Here is a 20,669-nt window from a genome sequence, read left to right as displayed (position 1 = left end):
GCTTAATTAGCATATATATACATACATATATTATATATATATGTCTTTTTCTTCTTTTTTTGATTTCTTTGGGAATAGAACAGGGACATAATATTTGACGTAGTATTGCTAGGTCAAAGAGTGTGCAGAGTTTAATAGCTTTTGGGACATAATTCCAAATTGTTTCTAGAATGATGAACAGTTTCACATCTCCACCCAACAATCCATTTAGTTATTTTCCCACATCCCCTTCAGCATTTGTTATTTTACTCTGTCATCTTAGCCAATCTGATGAGTATCAAGTGGCACCCATGTTGTTTTAACAAATATTTCTCTTAGTGATTCAAAGTTGGGGTTTTTTTATATATAGATAGCTTACCTCTGAAACCTGCCCATTTATATCATTTGTCCATTTATTATCTCCACATAAATAGCCATTTAATATAGCACATGACTTTTAATATCCAGGAGGAAAACTTCTTTGATCCCTCCAGCTTCTTCAGGGTGGGGACCTTTGTTTCTCTGGAGCCTGGCCAGTGGCTACCTCAGAGCTAACTGATAAATGCTTATTAAATCAAGCCTAGTATTTCCTATTCCATTTTTTTTTTTTAATAGCACAGAAGCCTGATGCCTCTGCTTGCCTTTTCATTTCTTTGGAAATCCTCAGGCTTAGGAAATGATTCAAAGAGAGAATCTGGCAGAGAAAATTCTGATGACTTCAATATGGGAAATTCATCTTTCCTTCATCTGGGTTTGCAAAGAACTTCTCATTTTTGTGTGTGATGGGACAGAAGTAACTGAGTAGGAAAGAAGGATCCTCTCTCTACTTTGTGAGACCTTTTAGAAAAAGTTATTTTCTTTCTGAATTAACACCAAATAAAGGATTTCCATATACAAAATATAACACAAAAAGCAGATTGTGGATGAAACTATCTCCATTAGTAACAGTTTGCTTTTCCTTTTAAATGTCTAATATATTTATCATTAGACTTTCAAAACTTTATTTGCTGTTTCCTTCCTTTTGTTTTCTGAATATTTATAAATGCTTCAATGACACTGAGTTTAGTTCTGGAGTTTTTTGTTTGTCTTTGGCTGCTCTATCATTAATGGCCCTCTCCTTCTTCCTCTTCTTCCCATGATTGTTAAAAAAAAAAAGACCCTTGTCACAAATATTCAGAGTCAAATAAAACAAATTGCTCCATGGCTGAAAATATTTGTATTATTCTATGCTTTTCGTTCCTCAGCTCTCTGTTAAAAATTGGGTAGGTAGGATGGTTCATCACTGCTACCCTAGTTCTTTTTTTTTTTCTTTTGGCAAGGCAAATGGGGTTAAGTGGCTTGCCCAAGGCCACACAGCTAGGTAATTATTAAGTGTCTGAGGCTGGATTTGAACTCAGGTACTCCTGACTCCAGGGCCGGTGCTCTATCCACTGTGCCACCTAGTCGCCACTACCCTTGTCCTTGAGGTTAATAATTGCAATGATCAAAATTCTTAGGGCTTTCAAAGTTGCTTTTCTTTATGACTTTGTGATTATCATTTACATTGGCCTCCTGGTTCTTCCCACTGCAATTGTTAGTTCTCACAAATCTTTTGCAGAGTGAGAACTTGCTTTTTATGTTCTTTCTCTCCTTCAAAGCTTCTAAGGAAGGGTGGCACAGTGGATAGAGCACTAGCCCTGGACTCAAGACACTTATTACCTAGGGCAAGTCATTTAATGTGACCTTGGGCAAGTCACTTAATCCCATTGCCTTGCAAAAAAAACAAACAAAAAAAAGGGGGAGAGAGGTCAGGGTAACTTGTACCACATGAAATGCAATAGCAACTAACATTTATAGTGTAAATGTGCAATCTCTATAATAATGAAATGCTTAACAAAAAATAGCACACTTAATCCTCATAAGGACCCTAGGAGGTAGGTACTGTTTTCCACCTTTTGGTTGCTGTTTGTCCTTTGGTCTAGAAGAGGAGGTGATGTCATGACAAGTGAATTGGATTTGAGTGAGGGGGAGCTGTCAATGGGCAATGTCAAATGCCTCGCTTTCTCTTCTAGAGCCATCTGGGTCCAGGGGCCAAATATGAATCAGGAGGACTGGAAATGGACCTGGATGCATGGCAATCAGGGTTAAGTGACTTGCCCAAGGTCACACAGCTAGTATCAAGTATCTGAAGTCACATTTGAACTCAGGTCCTCTTGACTCCAGGACTGGTGCTTTATCCTCTATGGTACCTAGCTGTCACCATCCCCATTTTACAATTTAGGACACTGAAGCAAACAAAAATTAAGTGACTTGCCCAGGGGCACATAGCTAGTAAGTGGGTTGAAGGTGAATTGGAACTCAGCTCTTCCTGACTTCATTGGGCAGCTGAAGTTCAAATCTGGCATCATATATTTACTATGTGTCCCTGGGCAAGTCATTTAACCCTGTACGCCTGAATTTCCTCATCTGAGCTGGAGAAGGAAATGGCAAATCACTGCAGTATCTCTGCCAAGAAAATACCAAATGGGGTCATAAAGAGTAGGGCATGATGGAAATGACTATGAAGCAACAACAGTGTTGACTTGAAGCTCAGTGATCAATGAACTGCAGGCACATCTGGCTATTAGCAATGCCAGCAACATTGGCAGGGCCCAGTAACAATCCACAACACAGCTACAAAGTGCACAAAGATGCCAAGGGATCCTGGGACTGAGAATGTGACTGGATGACTAAAGGAGAGATCCAGACTGTTAGAATTCTGTTCAGCTGACCCTTGTCTCCTTTGGTCCCTGTCTCTGAGACAGGGAGTAATTATCCTTTTCCATCTCTTCCCTACTATTGTTTGTGGTCTTATCCTGTCTGTACCAAAAATCTAGGGGGGGAAAAAAATAGGAGGAGCTTTAGGAAATCAAAATAGTTAGCAGTGACTCTCTTCATAAAGATGTGTTTGGACTAATTTCTTTTTCATTTTATCCTATGCATAATAAACTATGTAATTATAGTATTTTTGGATCCATAAATGCATTGTAAAATAACTCAAGAGAGGGTAATAATTTCAGTGTGTGGGCTTCAGTGGGCTATAGAAAGGGAATTTCATATTTTAATATTTGTATTAATGCTAGATGACATTCCCTAGATAATATTTGGAACCTGGACAGTGAAGAGTGAACAAAAGTTGCTTTTTTTGATTGAGATGAGAAGAGCAACCTGAGAGTTTGTGGGTTTAAACACTATCAGGCCACTTGAGAAACGCCGGCTCTATAGGAATGTCCCTGGGAGAGTTTGGCTGGTCTCAGCAGGTCACCACCTGGTGGCTAATTCAGAGACTGTTCCTGGATAAGAAAAGCCGCTTTCCTGGATATACCTTGGCTCCTTGTTTCCCCAGTGTGCTTATGGGAGGTAAAACTAAGCCTTAGTAAAAGGGTATGCTAGGGCCTATTTCACAGAAGAGGGGACAACTTTTATTATATTTCTGACTTTTTTTTAAATAGTGCCTAAATAGTGTTTGTTTCTTTCCTTCCTATTTGTTTTGATTAAATAAACTTGAATTAAAGCTGTCCTACCAAAAGAATAAGGAAAAGTGGATATTTTTCCTCTTCTTTCCAATTACTATAGTACTGACATATCCCCATCCTTTGGCAATGAGAATGGATCAATGACCATCATGCTAAATGTCATTTTAGTTCTGTTAAGTCACTAAATCTGAGGCTTAAGTCCTGAATACCAGAGTTTCTGGAGAACCAGTTTCCTAAATTTTGTGGGAGTTTTTTGTTGTTGCTGTTGTTTGGACTTGTGGACCTATGATTTACTTGGTCAATGCAGATTGGTTACTCATCCATGATTAGTCCATAATTACCTGGGCCATCAAGCAGCTTAATGACTTGATCATCACCCTGCTGGTATGTATCAGACTTAATGACTTGCCTAAGATCACCCTGCTGGTATGTGTCTTTAATGAAGTTCTTGCCTTTGAGATATAAGAACTTATGCCAGAGTTGATGGTTCAGGTGACTGCTTACTAGCCATTCTTAGGAACCCAGCACTAGCTTCTATAGCCCCTATCATATACTATGTCTCATGATAGCTGTGCCAGTTGGGCAGTGATGGAGTATCACTTTCTTTTCCTACCTCATTGTGTTGTTACCAGATAGATATTTCAAGGATCTGTGACTTTGTTGGTGGGAACTCTTTTTCTTCCAACAGAGATCATAACCATTCCATTTAGAGGTAGAATGGAATAATGGATGGAGAGCTGAACTTGGAGTTGGAAAGGTATAGGCATAAATCCAGCCTCAAAAACTGTGATCTGGGTCATTCCTGTAACTCTTCTAATCCCTCAGGCTTCCTCATGGGCAGGTGATGAGTATACCTTGTGAGGTTGTTTTGAGGGTCAAATGAGATTATAGCACCTCACAAACTTTAAAGTGTTATTTAAATCCCAAATAGGTAGCACAGAGATAATGTGCTGGGGTCAGGAAGAACTGAGTTCAAATCTAGCCTCATATACTCACTAGCTAGATGACCCTGGGGAAGTCACTTAATCTGTTTGCCTCAGTTTCCTCATCTGTAAATGAGCTGGAGAAGGAAATGGTAAACCACTGAAGTGTCTCTGCTAAAAAAATCCCAAATGGGGTCACAAAGAGCCAGGCATGACTGAAATAACTGAACAACAATGACAACAAAATCCTGGTTCTCATTATGACTTTGTAGCTTGGGGAGTTACTCTGACATAAAAAATCATTACCCTATGGCCTGCTTGGTAAGAAATCTCTCCAAACTTAGCTAAGGTGGATGTTTTGGATAATAGACATATGTCCAAAGCCTGTCATGGCTAGTGTCCCATCAGTACAACCTTCAAGATCTCAGAGTCCCTGACATGCCAAGCAAAGCCTCATTACTCCTAATATAAGTTGCTATTAAAAAGTATTGTATAGTTTACTAACTCAAGGATATCTGATTTCATTTGCATGGGTCTTTGACAAAGATTGAAGCTTCCTCCCCCTTAATATGAGGATCAAATGAGATAAACAGAAGTAATGAACTTTGCAAACATATAAACATGCTTATTATTATGACTAGGTCAACTTGCAAGAACTGCTTTGGCAAAAAAAATTCATTTCTCTATGGCCAATATGCTGATGAGTTTCTCTAAAGTTAGCTAAAGTAGTCCTCAGAGGAGATATATCATCATATCACCAGATTGAATGGATTTGCCTTGAATGGATCTTCTGAGTTTATGCTCTATTGGGATGGTCTTCAGGGATTTAGGATCAAGATGAAGGGTATCAATGGAAGAAAGGACTATATAAATGTGGATTATTATTATTATAATTTTATTATCACTTAATCCTAAACTGTGACAATTTCAGAAAAATGCCCATGTTTTAGACATCCTGAGGACAGAGCAAGGAAATAAATGGCAGAAGGTGCAGGAGAGGGAGATTCCAGGCCTAGGAGAAGAAAATTTTCTTAACAATGAATGTGTCAGGCATTAGGTGGCATAGTGGATAAAGCACCAGCCTTGGAGTCAGGAGTACCGGAGTTCAAATCCGTCCTCAGACACTTAATAATTACCTAGCTGTGTGGCCTTGGGCAAGCCACTTAACTCCATTTGCCTTGCAAAAACCTAAAAACAAACAAACAAAGGAACAAAAAAAAAAAAAAACAATGTGTCTAAAAATGCAAAGGAGTGCTCCTGAGGATGGGCTCCCTCCTATCTCTGCAAACAAAAGTTGAATGACCAGTTATTAAGGACCTTGAAGAAAGGATTCTTGATCACCTTTGGGCTGAACAATTAGTTTTGATGAGTGTGAACCTCAAAAAAAGACTTAGGTAGGGTTGAAGAACCTGGGATGATGGTGTTATCTACCCATCAGTTCTCTGATCCTGGTTGGCCTATGAAAGATAAAATTTTCTGAAGGTGGTTCTTCTTTCATTTTAATCCAAGAAAGATTCTTTGCTAGGCACCAGGGATACCAAAAAAGCAATCAGGCTCTGAGTAAATGTAATGGCCAGTTTTGGTCCTAAGAACAGAAAAGGTGGGGGACTATGCATGCAAAATGTGAGGCATAGTCCTTGCATTTGTTTTGCTGCACTTTCTTACAAGAGAGGGTTCAAATCTGGGGGCTGATAAAGTACTTTATGCAGAAATAATTGACAACCATAAAACTTGCTTAAAGCCCCAAAAAGAGTAATCAATTTAAAACCTTTTGCAATCTTTCCAGATTTCATATTCACACACAATTCATCCCAGCTAGTTTGTACATCATATTCCTTTTCCTGTGCCTTTGGCCAGGCTGTCTTCATTACCTGGAATGCTTTCCCTCCTTATCTTTTCCACTTAGAATCTGTAAAAAAAACAGCAGGAAGATTGATATTGTTGTTCAGTCATTTCATGACTCCCTTTGGGGTTCATTTGGCTAGGATAATAAAGTGGACTGCCATTTCCTTCTCTGGTTAATTTTATGGAAGATAAAACTGTGGCAAACAAGGTTAAATGACTTGCCCAGTCACCCAATTACTGAAGTTGCAGGGGTCAGATGTACTATGGCATCATCTAGATGTCCCCTTAGAATCCTTGGCTTCTTCCAAAACTCGGTTCAAACACTACCTTCTATAGGAGTGATCCTCTCTCTAAAAATTATTTTTTTATATATTTTGCATCAACTTACCTGAGTATGTGGTATTTTCTTCCAGCAAAATGTAAACTCTTTGATAGGAAGGACTACTTCCTTTTTGCCTGGGTCTTTTTTGGGGGGGGCAAGGCAATGGGGTTAAGTGACTTGCCCAAGGTCACACAGCTAAGTATTAAGTCCAAGGTTGGATTTGAACTCCTGAATCCAGGGCCAGTGCTCTATACACTGCGCCACCTACCTCTCCTTGTCTAGGTCTTTCTAAAGCCCAGTGTGATGCTTGACTCATAACAGGCCCTTAATAATTTCATGATGGTGAATGGAGGAATTTACTTTTGGACATAATCCATTAAGGTCACTGTCATGTTGCCAGTGGCCAAAATGATTGATTCAAGAAATAAAAACACCACTGATCAAGTGACATTGTAGTTTATTTTAATTTTGATTTATCCCAAATTTACTTTTGAACATAATTGATTCTTCAAATGCAAAAATTTCCATTTAAAGGATAGCACCCATTCTAAAAGACCTACTTCTTTTTTGGGCACAAGGTTCCATGTTAACCAATTTTTATTGTCACATCTGTACTTCTAGATCATATGGAATCACGTATAGTCATTACTACCCTTGATGAAGCCCTTGGAGAGTGATTCAGCAGCAAACCCTGTCAGGATGAGCCATAACCTGTTCCTAGATCAGGGACAATGGTGAACCTGTTGGATTTCTTAGGCCATCTTCACTTCCCAACAGAGGCCAAGTAGGTGTACCAGAAGAGAGCCACCATGTTGACAAACAGTACCCGGAACTGGCAAAGGAAGAGCAGGCAGAGTCAGCATGAGAGGTGTGAAGGTGGTAGGAGATCACATGAGGTCATCTTTGCTCTTCATCACCTCTACCTCTAAGAAGGGAGACAGCCAGTGGCTAGCCTTCATTCAAGGCAAACATGGCTATTCCAAGAAGCTGTTTAATATCTTAAATTTCCATGCTACCATGCCAGCCACTAAAGCACACAATGTCTTCTCATCACTAGACAACAGCTTCTACTGATCATCATACCAGGACCCAAACAGACCTCCATGCCACAGACAATGAACACCTTACCAGGACCAAGCAGTTCACAGTTGATGCTGACACAAAAGCTACAGGTCCTTATGATGGCTATGAGCTGAACTGACCATCTTGCCACCTACCCTGACAACTGTCCCAGAGTTCCCACTGGCCACCACCATCTAGGCAACAACTCAGGCTAACTAAAGATCTCGAGGCCAACTTGATTGTCTGAATGAGTTAACTGGGGGGCACTATAGTGGACACAGGTTTCAACTTGGAGTCAGGAAGATCTACTTCAAATCTTGCCTCAGGCATTTATTGTGTGAAGGTCATGTGGCTTTTTCTTGCCTCTATTGCCCCATCTGTAAAATGGGAACAAATATACCATTTTCTTCCCAGGATTGTTTTGAATATCAAATAAGATAATACTTGTAAAAATGCTTCATAAACTCTTAAAGGCCATATAAATGCTAGGTCTTATCATCATTATTATTTTTGTTATGTGCTCTACTGCATCATGTCATAATCCAATATTGATAACCGTGCTATCATCCATACTGACCACAACTGAACCCAAACAAACCTGCACCACTTGATCTGACTCCCTTGCTTCAGCTCATTCCTCCCTCCAGTATCAAAATCCAAAGTCCATGCTGATCACAACCCCATGATCCAAAGAGCCTACCGCACCAGGACCCACTCTGATTAGCACACTGTAATTCCTCTGACTTCTTTCCTAAGACAGAATGACCACTATACCTTAGCCAATTTGACTCACTGTATGTGAGTAAATAGCCTGACTTTTTAAAGAAATGATTGATATGATACAGAAAGTGAAGCAGTGACTATTAAGACTTAATGTGATGTCCTCAAGAACAAGTGGTCTTTCTAGAATAAGTTCATTTCCCTCAATCTTCCTAGCATAGGTCAGAGGAATGATGCCAATATGGATTTCAGCAAAGCATTTAACAAAGAATAGCATGCTATCTGGATAAGAATGATGGAGTCATATGGACTATGTAAGAGTTGAATTGGGTGGATTTGGAAGCAGATGAATGGTTTTGGAAGGAAGTATCTAAAGTGTTGTAGGGATTTGTTCTTGGCCCTGTATTTCTAAAAATATTTTTTAACCAATAACTCAAAGGTATATTTCTCACATTTTTAGATGATATGAAGCTAGAAGGCAAAGCTAACCTGTTGGATTATCGAACCAAGGAGCAAAAAAAGATCTTAATAGCTTAAAATGAACTTACTCTAACAAACTGAAATTTTTAAAAGATTATAAAGACACTTAACCCCATTTGCCCTGCAAAAAAAAAAAAGATTGTAAAGATCTACACTGGAATTCAAATTATCAACTTGCTAAGTACAGGATATAGAGCAGTATTGTTGGATGAGTTTAATTTGACTGTATAGCACTCAAAAAGGCTATGTTATTTTGAGTTGTTTTAAGATAAGATGTTATGTTCAGGATATGGGAGGCTATACAGAGTACATCTCTAGTTGTGTGTTCAGTTTTGGGAACATTTTAGAGAGAACATTGTCAAGCTGCATACTATTCAGAGGAGGTGGCCTAGGATGTAAATCAGGAGTGGGAAATGTCCAACCAAATACGGCCCATAATCTGGTGCTGTCACCAATTGGGACTTGAAATTCAATAAATCCAGGAGCTTTTTAGGGATGAATTAATGAAATGTTTGACCAAATGTAGTAGGCAAATGATGCTATAAATATCCAAATGGCCCTTGGAAGAAAAAAAGTTTCCCCATCCCTGATATAGATGATCAAGAACATTGAGAGCCATATCATGTGAGTATTGGTTAAAGGAACTTGGGAAGTTTACTGAGGAGTTTTCTCTAGGGTAGAGGGGACAGAACAGGTTAACTGTCTTTAATTATTGAAGATTACTATGTGGAAAGAAAACTTCGGTCCAAGAGGGAATTAAAACTAGGAACAATAGATGGAAAAGAGGCTGCTTCTATCTGTCCTTCCTGAAAGGTCTTCCTTCCTCACCTCCATCTCTTAGAATCTTTAACTTCCTTCAAGACTGAGGGATATGAGCTTTCTAAAAGTGGAATGGGTTGCCTTGGGAAGCAGGATGACATCTTTTGTGGGATGAGGCATAGGGGATTTCTTTTCAGGCATTGTCACAATGAACTGAAATCAAGTACTTTTGACTGTGGAAGGTCCCTGCGAAGAGCCCAAGCTAGAAGAATAGAGGGAAAGGTGGAATCTGAGGGTGAACAATGAAAGCAAAGGTACCCTCTTAAGAACATACAACTAGCTTCCTTATTTTTAGATAGACTAAAATTATTATGATGAAGAGAATAGGGATTATGATAACAATCTTGTTAGAAATATCTGTGGAAAGAATGAATGATCAACTGAAATTGAACTATGGCCAACTGAATTTGGGAATGGGTTCCTTACCTGCAGAGGAACATAGTTAATGTTAATAAACTGAATTGGGGTCCAAACTTTCCAGTTCATTTGTAGAGTAGACCAGTAACCTGTTTTCACCTTTGCAGAGAAGGCCGCCATGTCTTTTCCCTAGAAAATGAGGAAAAGTGCTGATGTTTAAATGACACAGCTATGGCCATCAGATACAACTTATCACCATGCTGGTCCTGGTTCTCTGACACCTTGAGCCTTCCACATTTTTTGCCATCCTGGGTTTGGAGACAGACCTTTCTGGGTGACTTATTCAGGATCAGTGACCAAATGCTCAGGCTGCTTGCAGACCACCCAAGTTCTTCCATTCTTTTTGACCTTCCACTGTGGGTACTAGACACCGAATAGGAGTTGCTTCTGTAACAAAAACTGGGTTGCTGTTTCCTAGCAAAACTAGACTGAACAAATATGACCTTCTGACATCAATGCCAGTAGTGTTAAGGTCCAAGGCCACACACCTTAGGCAGACAACATTAAACAATCATTTATGAAGTGTCAACTATGTGCTGGGTAAGCCAAGACAAAAATAAAACTGCCCTTGAAAGAACTTAAAAGTGTCCTCCAGGTGGCAGAGTATATTCTGAAATGCACCTTGGATTAGGTAGTGTGGATAGGAAACAGAGAGAGTGAATCTGGGACTAGGCTCTGTGGGTAGCAGGGACTCTATCTACATATGTAGGTTCTTAATTTCTTGTTAAAGCTTTCACTAGCATTTCTTCCTCTTCCATGGAGCATTCCCCTGTGGCTCCCTATTTTGAATTGTTCTCATCCATGATCATTGCATCTCTCCCCTACATCTCACTTGAATGTAAGCTCCTAGAGGGCAGGAATCAATCGATCAGCAAGCATTTACTATGCTTCTACTGTGAGTCAGGTACAATAATATGGGCTGGAGATACAAAGAAAAATGTGGAAAAAGTTCCTTTTCATAAGGAATTCAGAGTTAATAATGTAATGGAGGGGACAAAAGGTCCATATGTTGGGAAAGGCCTAGTATGAATGCAAATTGGCATTCTTTAAGTTTCTATAAATGGGACATTTACTTTGAACCTTCTCCTCTCAGAGAATTGACCAGAGCCAGGATCCCAAGAGACAGAGGTAAGGAAGGAAGGAATGTATTGCAGTCTTGGGAGATAAAATACAGGATCAGGATAGGAAGTATCTTGTGTAAGGTAATAGCAATTAGGCCAGTATATCTGGACCACCCAGTTTGTGGAGGGGAAGACAGTACAAGCAGATTAGAGTTGGATTGTAAAGAGGTTTTGGGGGTTTTTTTTTGGGGGGGGGTAAGGAAATGGGATTAAGTGACTTGGCCAAAGGTCACACAGCTAGGTAATTAAATTAAGAGGCTGGATTTGAAATCAGGTCCTCCTGACTCTAGGACCAGTGCTCTATCCACTGCACCACCTAGCTACCCTGATTGTAAAGAGTTTTAAGCCAAACAGAGACTTTATATTTGATCCTTGAGGTAATAGGGAGCCATTGCAGTTTAGAGAGTAGGGGAGTAACATGGCTAGACCTGTGTTTTTGTTTCTGCACCTCTGACCCGCTGTATTGAGCACAGTTGGCCACTTCAAATGTAGATATTAGGCTGAACTGAATTAACATGATCTTATGGAAGCTGATAAGTAGAAATAAGTCGCATGGAAGAGACCAACCTCAAGAAGGTTCATGCAGAAGAAGAAGAACAACAGGAAGGCCGGGGCAAAGACAAGCCGGTCCAACAGGAGCCTCTTGACTCCTGAAAAGGGGACAGCAGCAGGGATCCACTGGTCCAGGTACAGGTAGAAGAAGTGACTGAGAGGTCCTGAGAAGAAGAAGCTGACCCACACCCCCCCACACCAGGAGTTTTGACTTCTGTCCATGGTACTGACTTTATTCAGCCTGCACCAGGACAGCCCAAACCCTTCATGCCTCCTGGATGAAGAGGGACTAGCTGGTCACTCTCTTTGGGCAGCAACACTATCCTGATCTCCAAGCAGTGTTATTTCGCTCTGCTTCTGCCTCCTACAGCTGGATACCCTAGCCCCAGTGAGACAGCTCTGCACCAACTAGGTGAAGGTTTCTAGGACAGCCGTTCCTAACCTGGGGTTGGTGAACCTTAAAAATGAATACTTAGGTAACTGTATTTGAATATAATTAATGTTCTTTGTTATCCTATACATGTTATCTTATGGACTTAATAGCATTATTCAGAGAAAGGAGACATAGATTTCACCAAGACTGATAAAGGATACACATAAGTTTAACACTGAAAAGACCCTTTCAGTAGATCCATTGAGTCAAAACTGTTTTCATAAGAGTACCAGGACCTTTTGATTTCCAATATAATAAATATTAATAAATATAAACAAAGGGGTCTCCCAGAATTTTTAAGAGTGTAAAGGGGAGGCAGCTAGGTGGTGCAGTGGATAGAGTACTGGCCCTGGAGTCAGGAGGACCTGAGTTCAAATATTGCCTCAGACAGTTAATAATTACCTAGCTGTGTGATCTTGGGTAAATTACTTAACCCCATTGCCTTGCAAAAACTAAAAAAAAAAGTGTAAAGGGATGAGAGTCATTGATTTAGAGTACCTTAACTGAAATGAGATGGGCTTAGGTTAGACCAGGCTCATCTCTTTGCTGCTTATTTAGGTCCTAAATGCTGATAGCATCTGGAATATGCCTCAAGCATAGTTAGGAAAACTGAGTTTAAATTTTGCTTCTGATGCTCAAAGTATAACTATGAGCAAGCTGTTCCAACTCTTTCAATTTTTACTTTCTTATGGATGGAAGAAGAATAATAATGCCTGAAGTACCTACCTCACAGGGTCATGGTGAGACAACTCCTGACTGTCCCTTTCTTCCTGTGTGACCTTGGGCAAGTCATTTAACCTCCCTGGGCCTCAAGTTTCCTCACCTGTAGAATGAGGGAGAGGTGGACCAGATGACCTCTGGTGCCCTTTCTAGCTTCAGGTCTAGGTTCCCATATACCTAAGTATATGCAAATGTGTCTTATAAATCTCAAACACTATAAATTTCAGATATAATTCATGGTTTATGAATCAGAGAACAAGTGTTTGACTTTTGGCTCTTTTACAACTTCCCTGTGTGACTCTGGGCAAGTCACTTAGCCTCCATGTGCCTCAGTTTCCTCCTCTGTAAAATTAAAAAATGGAATGATGATGCAGATCATCTTGTCTGAATGCCTCTAAAGAGACACACCTGGAAGAAGGGAATGGATTGCAAGAACAAGAATCATTTTTACCTTGGGAGTGATTTTTAAAATTAATATCTACAAAATTCTTAGGTCCCCAAGACTTGTTTTGGATTCAAATGTTGCTAAGTTCTAAGCTTGGGTATGCTCTGTAGTGATCCAGACACAGTCTTCTTTAGGTTGAGCCCAATCTTCCATATTGGAACTGGGAAAGACTAGGCCAGGTCTCGACTACCAACGCTATGACTTTCCCCAGGCTTCTGGGAGCTGCTCCTCCAGATTGCAATGCCTCTCTGCCTGGAGCCACCAGCTCCAGGAAAGGAAACCCTGCTGAGAAATGCCCTCTGGCAGCTCTCTGCCTTTGCCTTGGCTTTGTGCCTTCTAAATCTGGACCAATTCTCTGACCTGTTTCCCAGGCCAAATATGTTGCTGCTGTTGCTTCTATTTCTATTATTTAGTCTAGACTTGGGATTTTCCTACTGTAGGGAATCCCTGGTGAATATCCTTCCCATACCCATGAAGAACTGACAATGATTCCTCCACTTAGGTTCTTAGAGAATTGTCCATACAGACACTGAGGGGTCAAGGGACCAGCCCAAGGTTACACAACCAGTAAGTATCTTAGGCAGGCCTTATCTTCTGGTTCCAATTCTGGTTCTTTGCAGTTGCTAATGTTTCTACTGTCTTTATACAGAGCCTATGGGATTTTAGATTAGCAGAGTAGGTGCTCCAGTTCTTTTCCATAGAAATGTTTAGGGGACCTTAAGGTTGACAACATACCATGGAAAGCTGAGATTCAAAAGTTGAATTGTCTGAACCATAAGCTATTAAGGCTTGAGGCAAGTTTTGAATTTGAGTTTCCTGACTCCAAGTTCAGCGACTCTACCCCATAGGCTACACAATCTCTCAAGCTATATTCCTTGGTTTTCCTCTCCATATTAAGTAGACTTTTTGTTTCCTTCCAGATTTAAAAATTTCCATGACTGTGGAGTCAGGAGTCCTGTTCCTAACACATATTAGTTGTGCAACCCAGGTCAAAGTACTTTACCATTCCAATCTTTACAGCTCAGTTACTGGTGAGTTGCCAATAGGTAGTTTGAGGATTTTGGAAGGGGAGGTCTGTGGCTTGGAGTCAGCAAGACCTGAGTTCAACTCTCTGCCTTACTAGCTATGTGACCTAGGTCAAATATCTCATCTTCGCTTGCCTATCTTTCCTCATCTATAAAATGAAAGAATTGGATTAAATGACCTCTGAGGTCCTTTTAGTTCTAAACCTATGAATTTATGATTATTATGGGATTTCAAGGTTGACATACATTTGTTGAGTTAAATATATGAATTTCTACATTAAAAAAAAACAGGATCTATGTAAAGACAGGGGTAAGGATAACTGTTATAGCCATGATATTTCCCATTTTGCCTTATACCTCTTTTCTGGAAGTTTGAAACCTAGAAAAATCATTAAGGGTTATTGGCTATATTGGAGTCAGTTCCATGTTCCTCCTTCAGGAACCCCAACTTATCCTTAAAATTGTCTTTGGATCTTAACATCAAACACAATACTTTAGTGACCCTTACTCACCCAAAAATTGCATATCTGAGAGGCCCTCTGGGGTCCAGATTTTGAAACCATTTTCCCTTTTTCCGGATTCTCTCAATGACCTGGGACAGGAAGTTTCCAAATGCTGACAGAATCCCACTGTAGGCAGAGGACATATAGTTAGAAGGATACTTTATCTTGATGGACAGGAGAGGAAAAGGGACCTAATTCCTGTTCAAGTAACTGAAAGACTGTCACAAAAAAAAAGAGGAATGGAATTTGTTCTGCCTGGCTCCACCATAGACCAATGGGGTGTAAATTTGGGGGGGAGGGGGTAGTGCCAAACATGAGAAAAAACTTGGAAGTCTTCAAGCAAAAATCTCCCTAGTTCCTTCAACCCATTTCCTTATAATTTTGAATCTCCTTTCTATCTTGACCATCCAAATTGATGTGCTCCAGCTGGTCAATGTTCTTTCTAAAATATGACACCCAGAGCCAAGCACGGTGGTCTAGACCAAAGGAAAGGACAATTCAACAGGTCAAATTTCTCAGAACTGGAAAGCTCCTAAGAGTTTCTGTATCTTCTTCCAAGCACAGGCTGAAAGCAAAGTTTTTAACTCTCACTCCTTAACTCTGCCATTCCATTCCACCCCATCCCCGTCTGATTGGGTTTCGCTAAATGCAAACGGTCCTTCTTATGGGAAAGATCCTCTGGGGATCTACAAGATGGGGACAAGTTTCAGATTCAACTACATTGGGGACATGAGGTTTTCTTTCCTCCGCGTACCTGGGCAGGTTTGAGAAGGAGATCAGATCCAAATACAAGCCAGAATGTGACAGATATAAATGCTAAGAGGAAAGGTGGAAAACACAAAAGTATTGTTACCTGTTTCCATCCCCTCCCCATTCAGAAAAAAAAGACTAGAATGCTTGTCTGGCAACTGTAACAATTCAAACAGATTAAATTCACCACGCATTTATTAAAGGTCTACCATGAGCCAAGTACTGTGTTCCCTAACAGTGTTAGGCAATTCCCTACCCTTACAGAAATTACATTCTATACAAATAAATAAATACAAAGTATGTACACAGTAAACCTGTGTAATTTTAGGGGATGGGGAGAAACACTATCATCTGAAGGGATCCATACAAGCCTTAAACAGGGAAGAACGCTGTCTCTAAGCCCAGAAAAGCGTAAGGGAATCCAGAGATAAAGGTGTGGAGAAACAGAAAGCTTGGGAGCCAACCTATGCCTAGACACATAATTAAGAGATGGAATGTCCTTTTCAAGGAATGTAAGTAGGTCACTTTGGATGTAAGAATCAGTGAAGAGGAGCAATGGGAAATAAGTCTAGAAAGGTAGGTTAGAGCTAGATTGTGAAGGATTTTAAATACCATACTGAAGGATTTATGTTTTAAACTAGAGGCTTCTTGAGCAATAGGAGTTATTTATTGCATTTCTTTCTCCCCCCACCCCTTAATGAACAGACCTGTGATGTCAGTGATATTGGGAACCTCTCAGACAGCCCTTCTAGTAATGTGGGTCAGCACCTGTTTCCTTGCTTGGTTTTGGAGAAGCCTCCTTGAGCCACTGAGAAGTTAAATACAGCCAGTGTATACCAGGAGTTAACCCTGGGCTTCCTCACTCTGTGTCCACACTTTGTGACTGGCCTATCCGTTATACCAGGCTGACTCACACATCAGATACCTGCTGTAGAAATATCTGGGCAGTTGTATACTCCACAGAATGGATGGGCAGGGAGGCAAAAGGAGGCTATTGAGGGAGGAAGCTGAGGAGGGGCTGGGTCAGCCTGGCTATGGTGTCTGTAGAGGAAGGTGACAGCTGCAAGCTACACCTTGGAGCCCGAGTGACAAGACAAGAAGAGATAGTCTGACTCTGGCACCAATTGAGCACGAGAGTTCGAACTAGGAAGGTTAAATGTGCAGGGTTTGGAAGTCAGGGCCTTGCCTGGTGGGTGCCCAGAGAGAGCTTGGACAAAATGTTGTTGCAGAAATGTTGCCTCTATAGACTATCTGACAAGAGGAAAAGTACGCCCTCCCTGAAAGCCCAGCAGACCCGACAGGAAGGCCCTGGCCTCGGGCTGAACAGCTGTTCCAGAATGAAGGGGGCAGGGGGAAGCCTTGGCCCGGTCCCCTCTATCTCAGTTTCCCCCTACCTCCAAAATCCAAGGGAAGCCCAAAGAGGAGGGGAGGACCGTCTGTGGAGGGGGGGAAGCTATGGGGCTCCTCACCCAGCACCCTCAATGTGCCCTTAGTCAAGGCTACAAGTTTAGGGACCGAGGTTCTAGTTACAGCCGCCCCCAAACCCCCACACTCGGGCCTGGTCCCTCCAGCTGCTCCGCAGGGAGTCCGGGAGTGGGGGGCGGGGGCTCAAGGCGGGGCCCCCGCTCTGACGCTCCGCCTACGACAGAAGGGGTGTCCTGGTCACTGCGAGGTAACCAGAGAAACCGAGGCGCGCCCCACCCTAACTGGGCTCTTGCAGAGAAAGGCTGCCCAGCCTCTAGCTTCAGCACTCCTCTCCCCTCTCCCCCTCCCCCTCCCCTCCCCCTCTCCCCACCACCTCGCCCCCAGGCCCCCAGTCCCCTTCCCGCGCTTGGTCCGCTCGCTCATCACGGCCCCCGTTTCCCCATCTCCATCCCCCCGATCCTACACCCCCGATCCCTTTTCCGATTTCTCGGACCCTCTCTCCTTTCCAATCCCTCTCTTCCTAGGGCCCTCCCCGATCCCCTCTTCCACCCTCCCTCCGGTGATCCCTTTCCTCCCCCTCTCCTCTCCGCTAGCCGCGTTCCCCCAAGCCCCTCCTCTCTTCCTGTCCCCCCAGTCCCCTCCGCCGTCTCCGCTCCCGTGGGCCCTCCCTCCGCCCCTGGCCCCCGGCTCGCTCGCTCCCGATCCCCCCCTCCCCCCCGGCGCCCCCCAGGCGGCCTCCTCGTTCCCCGCCTCCATCGTCACTCTGCCCGTGTCGTTCTCCCCGACCCCGCCCGCCTCCCCCATCCTGCTGTCCCCCCTTCCGTCCCCCCCTCTTGGTCTCTTCCCTCGATCCCTCTCCTCCAGCCCCCCTCTCCCTCCCCACGACTCGGATGCTTCTCCAGTCCCCCCTCTCGCTCCAAGTTCCCCTTGCGTCTCCAGGGCTCTTTCTGCCCTACCCGCTGTACCCCCTCTCCCACCCCCACTGCCACACTCACACTCCCCAGGGCGCCTCCTCTATCCATTTCTCCATCATCATCCCGGGGATCTCTCCCCCCCAGTCGCCTCCGCTGCAGCCGCGCCGACACCTCTTCAGCGACCACCCCACTCCTCTGTCCTTCTGCCCCACGCCCCCCTCCCGGCTCAGCTCCTCCGACCACTCTCTCCTCCTGCCCCGGGCCATCCCGCTCCCCCTCTCCCGCCCCCATCGCTCGCTGCTCCCTCCTCCCTCTCGGAGCCCCTTCCTCCACCACGATCTCCTCCTGCCTCCGGTCATCCCGATCCCCCTCTCCCGTCCTCATGGCCCGTTCCTCCCCGCTCCCCCCCGCAGCTCCCTCCGGCCGCGGTCCCCGCCTCGCCCGCTGGCATCCAAGCTCTCCTCTCACTCTCCCCCGACCCCCCCGGCCCCGCCCCTCCCCACCTGCCCCTCCCCGGAGCTTCTCCCCGAGCCCCGGACCCCCGCTCGTCCCCCCCTCTCCTGCTCTCCCTCTCGGCTGCTCCGGGCCCGTCCCCCTCCCCGGATAACCTCCCCCACCCGCAGGAGCCCGCTCTTCTGCCCGCTTTCCCCGCCGCTGCCCCGCTCGCGCCCCCCACTGTCTCCGGTCCCTCTCCCCCGAGCCCGCTCGCTCACTCTCCTCCCCCGGGCTTCCACAGCCGGACCCCTGCGCGCTCCAGCCCCAGTCCCCCTCCCTCGCTCCCCGGCCCAGCTCAGCCGCCCCCCGACGCCCCCGGCCCCGTGCCCCATCCCGCTCCCTTTCCCGCGCTCCCTCGCCCTTCCCTTATTCCACCCCTCTAAGGACGGCCCTCCGGCCTCCAGCTCCAGCCTCTCGGACTCCGCTACTCTCCCGGTGCCCTTCCCGAGATCCCCAGGGGTCCGGCCCCAGTCGTTCCTTCCAGATCCGACACCTGTTCCCCTTCCCCGATCCTTCTCGGAGTCACCCGAGCCCCTGCTTTCCCTGGATTCTCCTCCCTTGATGGACTCTGCCATCCCTTTACCTTGCATCACTGTTCCCTGACCCCATCCCCTCCCTTTCCTAGTCTGTCCAGTCCGGAACCACCTGCCCCTCCTCCCCCCGCAGCCTCCCTTCCTCGCTCCCCTCCTGCCCCCATCTTTCTGTCCTGATCCTCCTTCCAAAAGTCCTCACCCCTCCTTAGAATTTTCCTGGTCCTTCCTCTCCCCCCCCTCCCCCAGGTCTTTTCCCGGGTCGCCCTCTCCTCTGATCCTTCCCCCACATCACTGCCCTCGGGTCTTCCCCCAGATCTCTGTCCTCCGATCTCCCCTCCCGGATCGCCCTCTCCTCTGATCCTTCCCCCACATCACTGCCCTCGGGTCTTCCCCCAGATCTCTGTCCTCCGATCTCCCCTCCCGGATCGCCCTCTCCTCTGATCCTTCCCCCACATCACTGCCCTCGGGTCTTCCCCCAGATCTCTGTCCTCCGATCTCCCCTCCCGGATCGCCCTCTCCTCTGATCCTTCCCCCACATCACTGCCCTCGGGTCTTCCCCCAGATCTCTCTCCTCCGATCTCCCCTCCCGGGTCGCCCTCTCCTCTGATCCTTCCCCCACATCACTGCCCTCGGGTCTTCCCCCAGATCTCTCTCCTCCGATCTCCCCTCCCGGGTCGCCCTCTCCTCTGATCCTTCCCCCACATCACTGCCCTCGGGTCTTCCCCCAGATCTCTCTCCTCAGATCTCCCCTCCCGGGTCGCCCTCTCCCACCCCTTCCCTTAGCCGGTTCTCCCGTGATCTCCCCCAGATCTCTGTCCTCCGATCTCCTCTCCCGGGTCGCCCTCTCCTCTGATCCTTCCCCCACATCACTGCCCTCGGGTCTTCCCCGGATCTCTTCTCCCGGCTCGCTTCTCCAGATGAGGCTCCCCGATCTCCCCCCGACCACTCACTCCCCTGGTCCCCCGGGCCTCCTGGGCCCGCAGCCCCCTCCTCCCCGGGGCCCGCTCTGGGTCCGTCCTGCCTCCCTAACGCTTCCCGGCTCTGTGTGCCCTGTCCCCCTCCATGGCGCCCCCTGATCGCCCACCCTCCGGCGCCCCGGCCGGACCTGGTGGCCGCCTTGGTGAGCACCGGGTAGAGGCGCAGCAGCAGCAGATACTGCTTCAGCAGGCGCTGGGGGAGCGGCCCGGCCCCGGCCCCGGCCCCGGCCCCGGCCCGCAGCGTGGACACCTCCGGAGCCATCGGCTGGGAGCCAGCGCAGTCCGGGCCGGACAGCGACCTCGGCTCTAGGGCAAAGGGAGGGGACCGGCTCCCATTTCTGGGCCCGGGGCGCGGCGCGGCGCGGGGCTGGGGCACTTGGCGCCGGGCGCACGACGCTCGGAGTTTTTCCCGGGTCCCTAAGTCTCGCCCCGCCTCTCCGGGCGGGCGGCGCGGCCATTGGAGCGCCGAGGGGCGTGGCGCGTCCCGGCTCTCCCATTGGATTCTTTCTCCCGGGGCGGGGCGGAGGAGGAGCCGGGCCCTACTCTCGCGAGAGTTGGGCGGAGCGCGCGAAATTTCTCCCGGGAACGGCGGAGGCTCCGGAGGAGAGCGGCGGCGCGGGAGCCGGCATGGTGTCCCGGGACCGCGGCTGGAGGCGCGCCGAGCCCGGCGAGGAAGCCGAGAGCAGCCGGTGAGAGCCGCGCCCCTGCCCCCGCT

The 20,669-nt window shown here is 45.8% G+C and overlaps 2 protein-coding genes across 5 annotated transcripts in view; one reads left to right on the top strand and one right to left on the bottom strand.

The window, feature by feature from the left end:
• Window positions 1–5,022: 5,022 nt before the first annotated feature.
• Window positions 5,023–20,239, bottom strand: PXMP2 (peroxisomal membrane protein 2). Of its 2 annotated transcripts, none has more exons than XM_074205165.1 (5): window positions 20,083–20,239; window positions 14,870–14,986; window positions 11,750–11,912; window positions 10,071–10,190; window positions 5,023–6,305 (listed from the first exon to the last, which is right to left on the bottom strand). In XM_074205165.1, exons 1-5 carry the CDS (start codon window positions 20,214–20,216, stop codon window positions 6,264–6,266), a joined length of 576 nt encoding a protein of 191 aa, XP_074061266.1. In that variant the 5' UTR covers window positions 20,217–20,239; the 3' UTR covers window positions 5,023–6,263. The 2 variants fall into 2 exon arrangements, with proteins under 2 accessions (XP_074061266.1, XP_074061265.1); XM_074205164.1 differs by lacking the exon at window positions 5,023–6,305 and adding an exon at window positions 7,004–7,395 and having other exon boundaries at window positions 20,083–20,231.
• POLE (DNA polymerase epsilon, catalytic subunit) overlaps window positions 19,411–20,669 on the top strand; it is a 77,778-nt gene continuing 76,519 nt past the window's right edge. The window contains exon 1 of one of the 3 annotated variants that reach the window (XM_074205162.1): window positions 19,411–20,643. In XM_074205162.1, the coding sequence (XP_074061263.1) occupies window positions 20,582–20,643 (62 nt within the window). In that variant the 5' untranslated portion in view covers window positions 19,411–20,581. The remainder of the gene's footprint in view (window positions 20,644–20,669) is intronic. The other 2 variants (XM_074205159.1, XM_074205160.1) reach the window with 2 other exon arrangements.

The sequence above is a fragment of the Macrotis lagotis genome, chromosome X (genome assembly GCF_037893015.1).
Source record: "Macrotis lagotis isolate mMagLag1 chromosome X, bilby.v1.9.chrom.fasta, whole genome shotgun sequence".
Classification (NCBI taxonomy): Eukaryota; Metazoa; Chordata; class Mammalia; order Peramelemorphia; family Peramelidae; genus Macrotis; species Macrotis lagotis.
The sequence above is the reverse complement of the archived record's forward strand: the minus strand, read 5'-3'. Positions and strand labels throughout refer to the sequence as shown.

What these genes read in the sequence shown, in the direction of transcription:
- PXMP2 (XM_074205164.1), bottom strand. Translation starts at nt 20,216, where the DNA reads ATGGCTCCGGAGGTGTCCACGCTGCGGGCCGGGGCCGGGGCCGGGGCC. An exon ending in CTCACCAAGGCGGCCACCAG is followed by an intron (nt 14,987 to 20,082) that starts GTCCGGCCGGGG and finishes CTCTGCCTACAG; the next exon opens with TGGGATTCTGTCAGCATTTG. An exon ending in TTAACTATGTTCCTCTGCAG is followed by an intron (nt 7,396 to 10,070) that starts GTAAGGAACCCA and finishes TTCCTTTGCCAG; the next exon opens with TTCCGGGTACTGTTTGTCAA.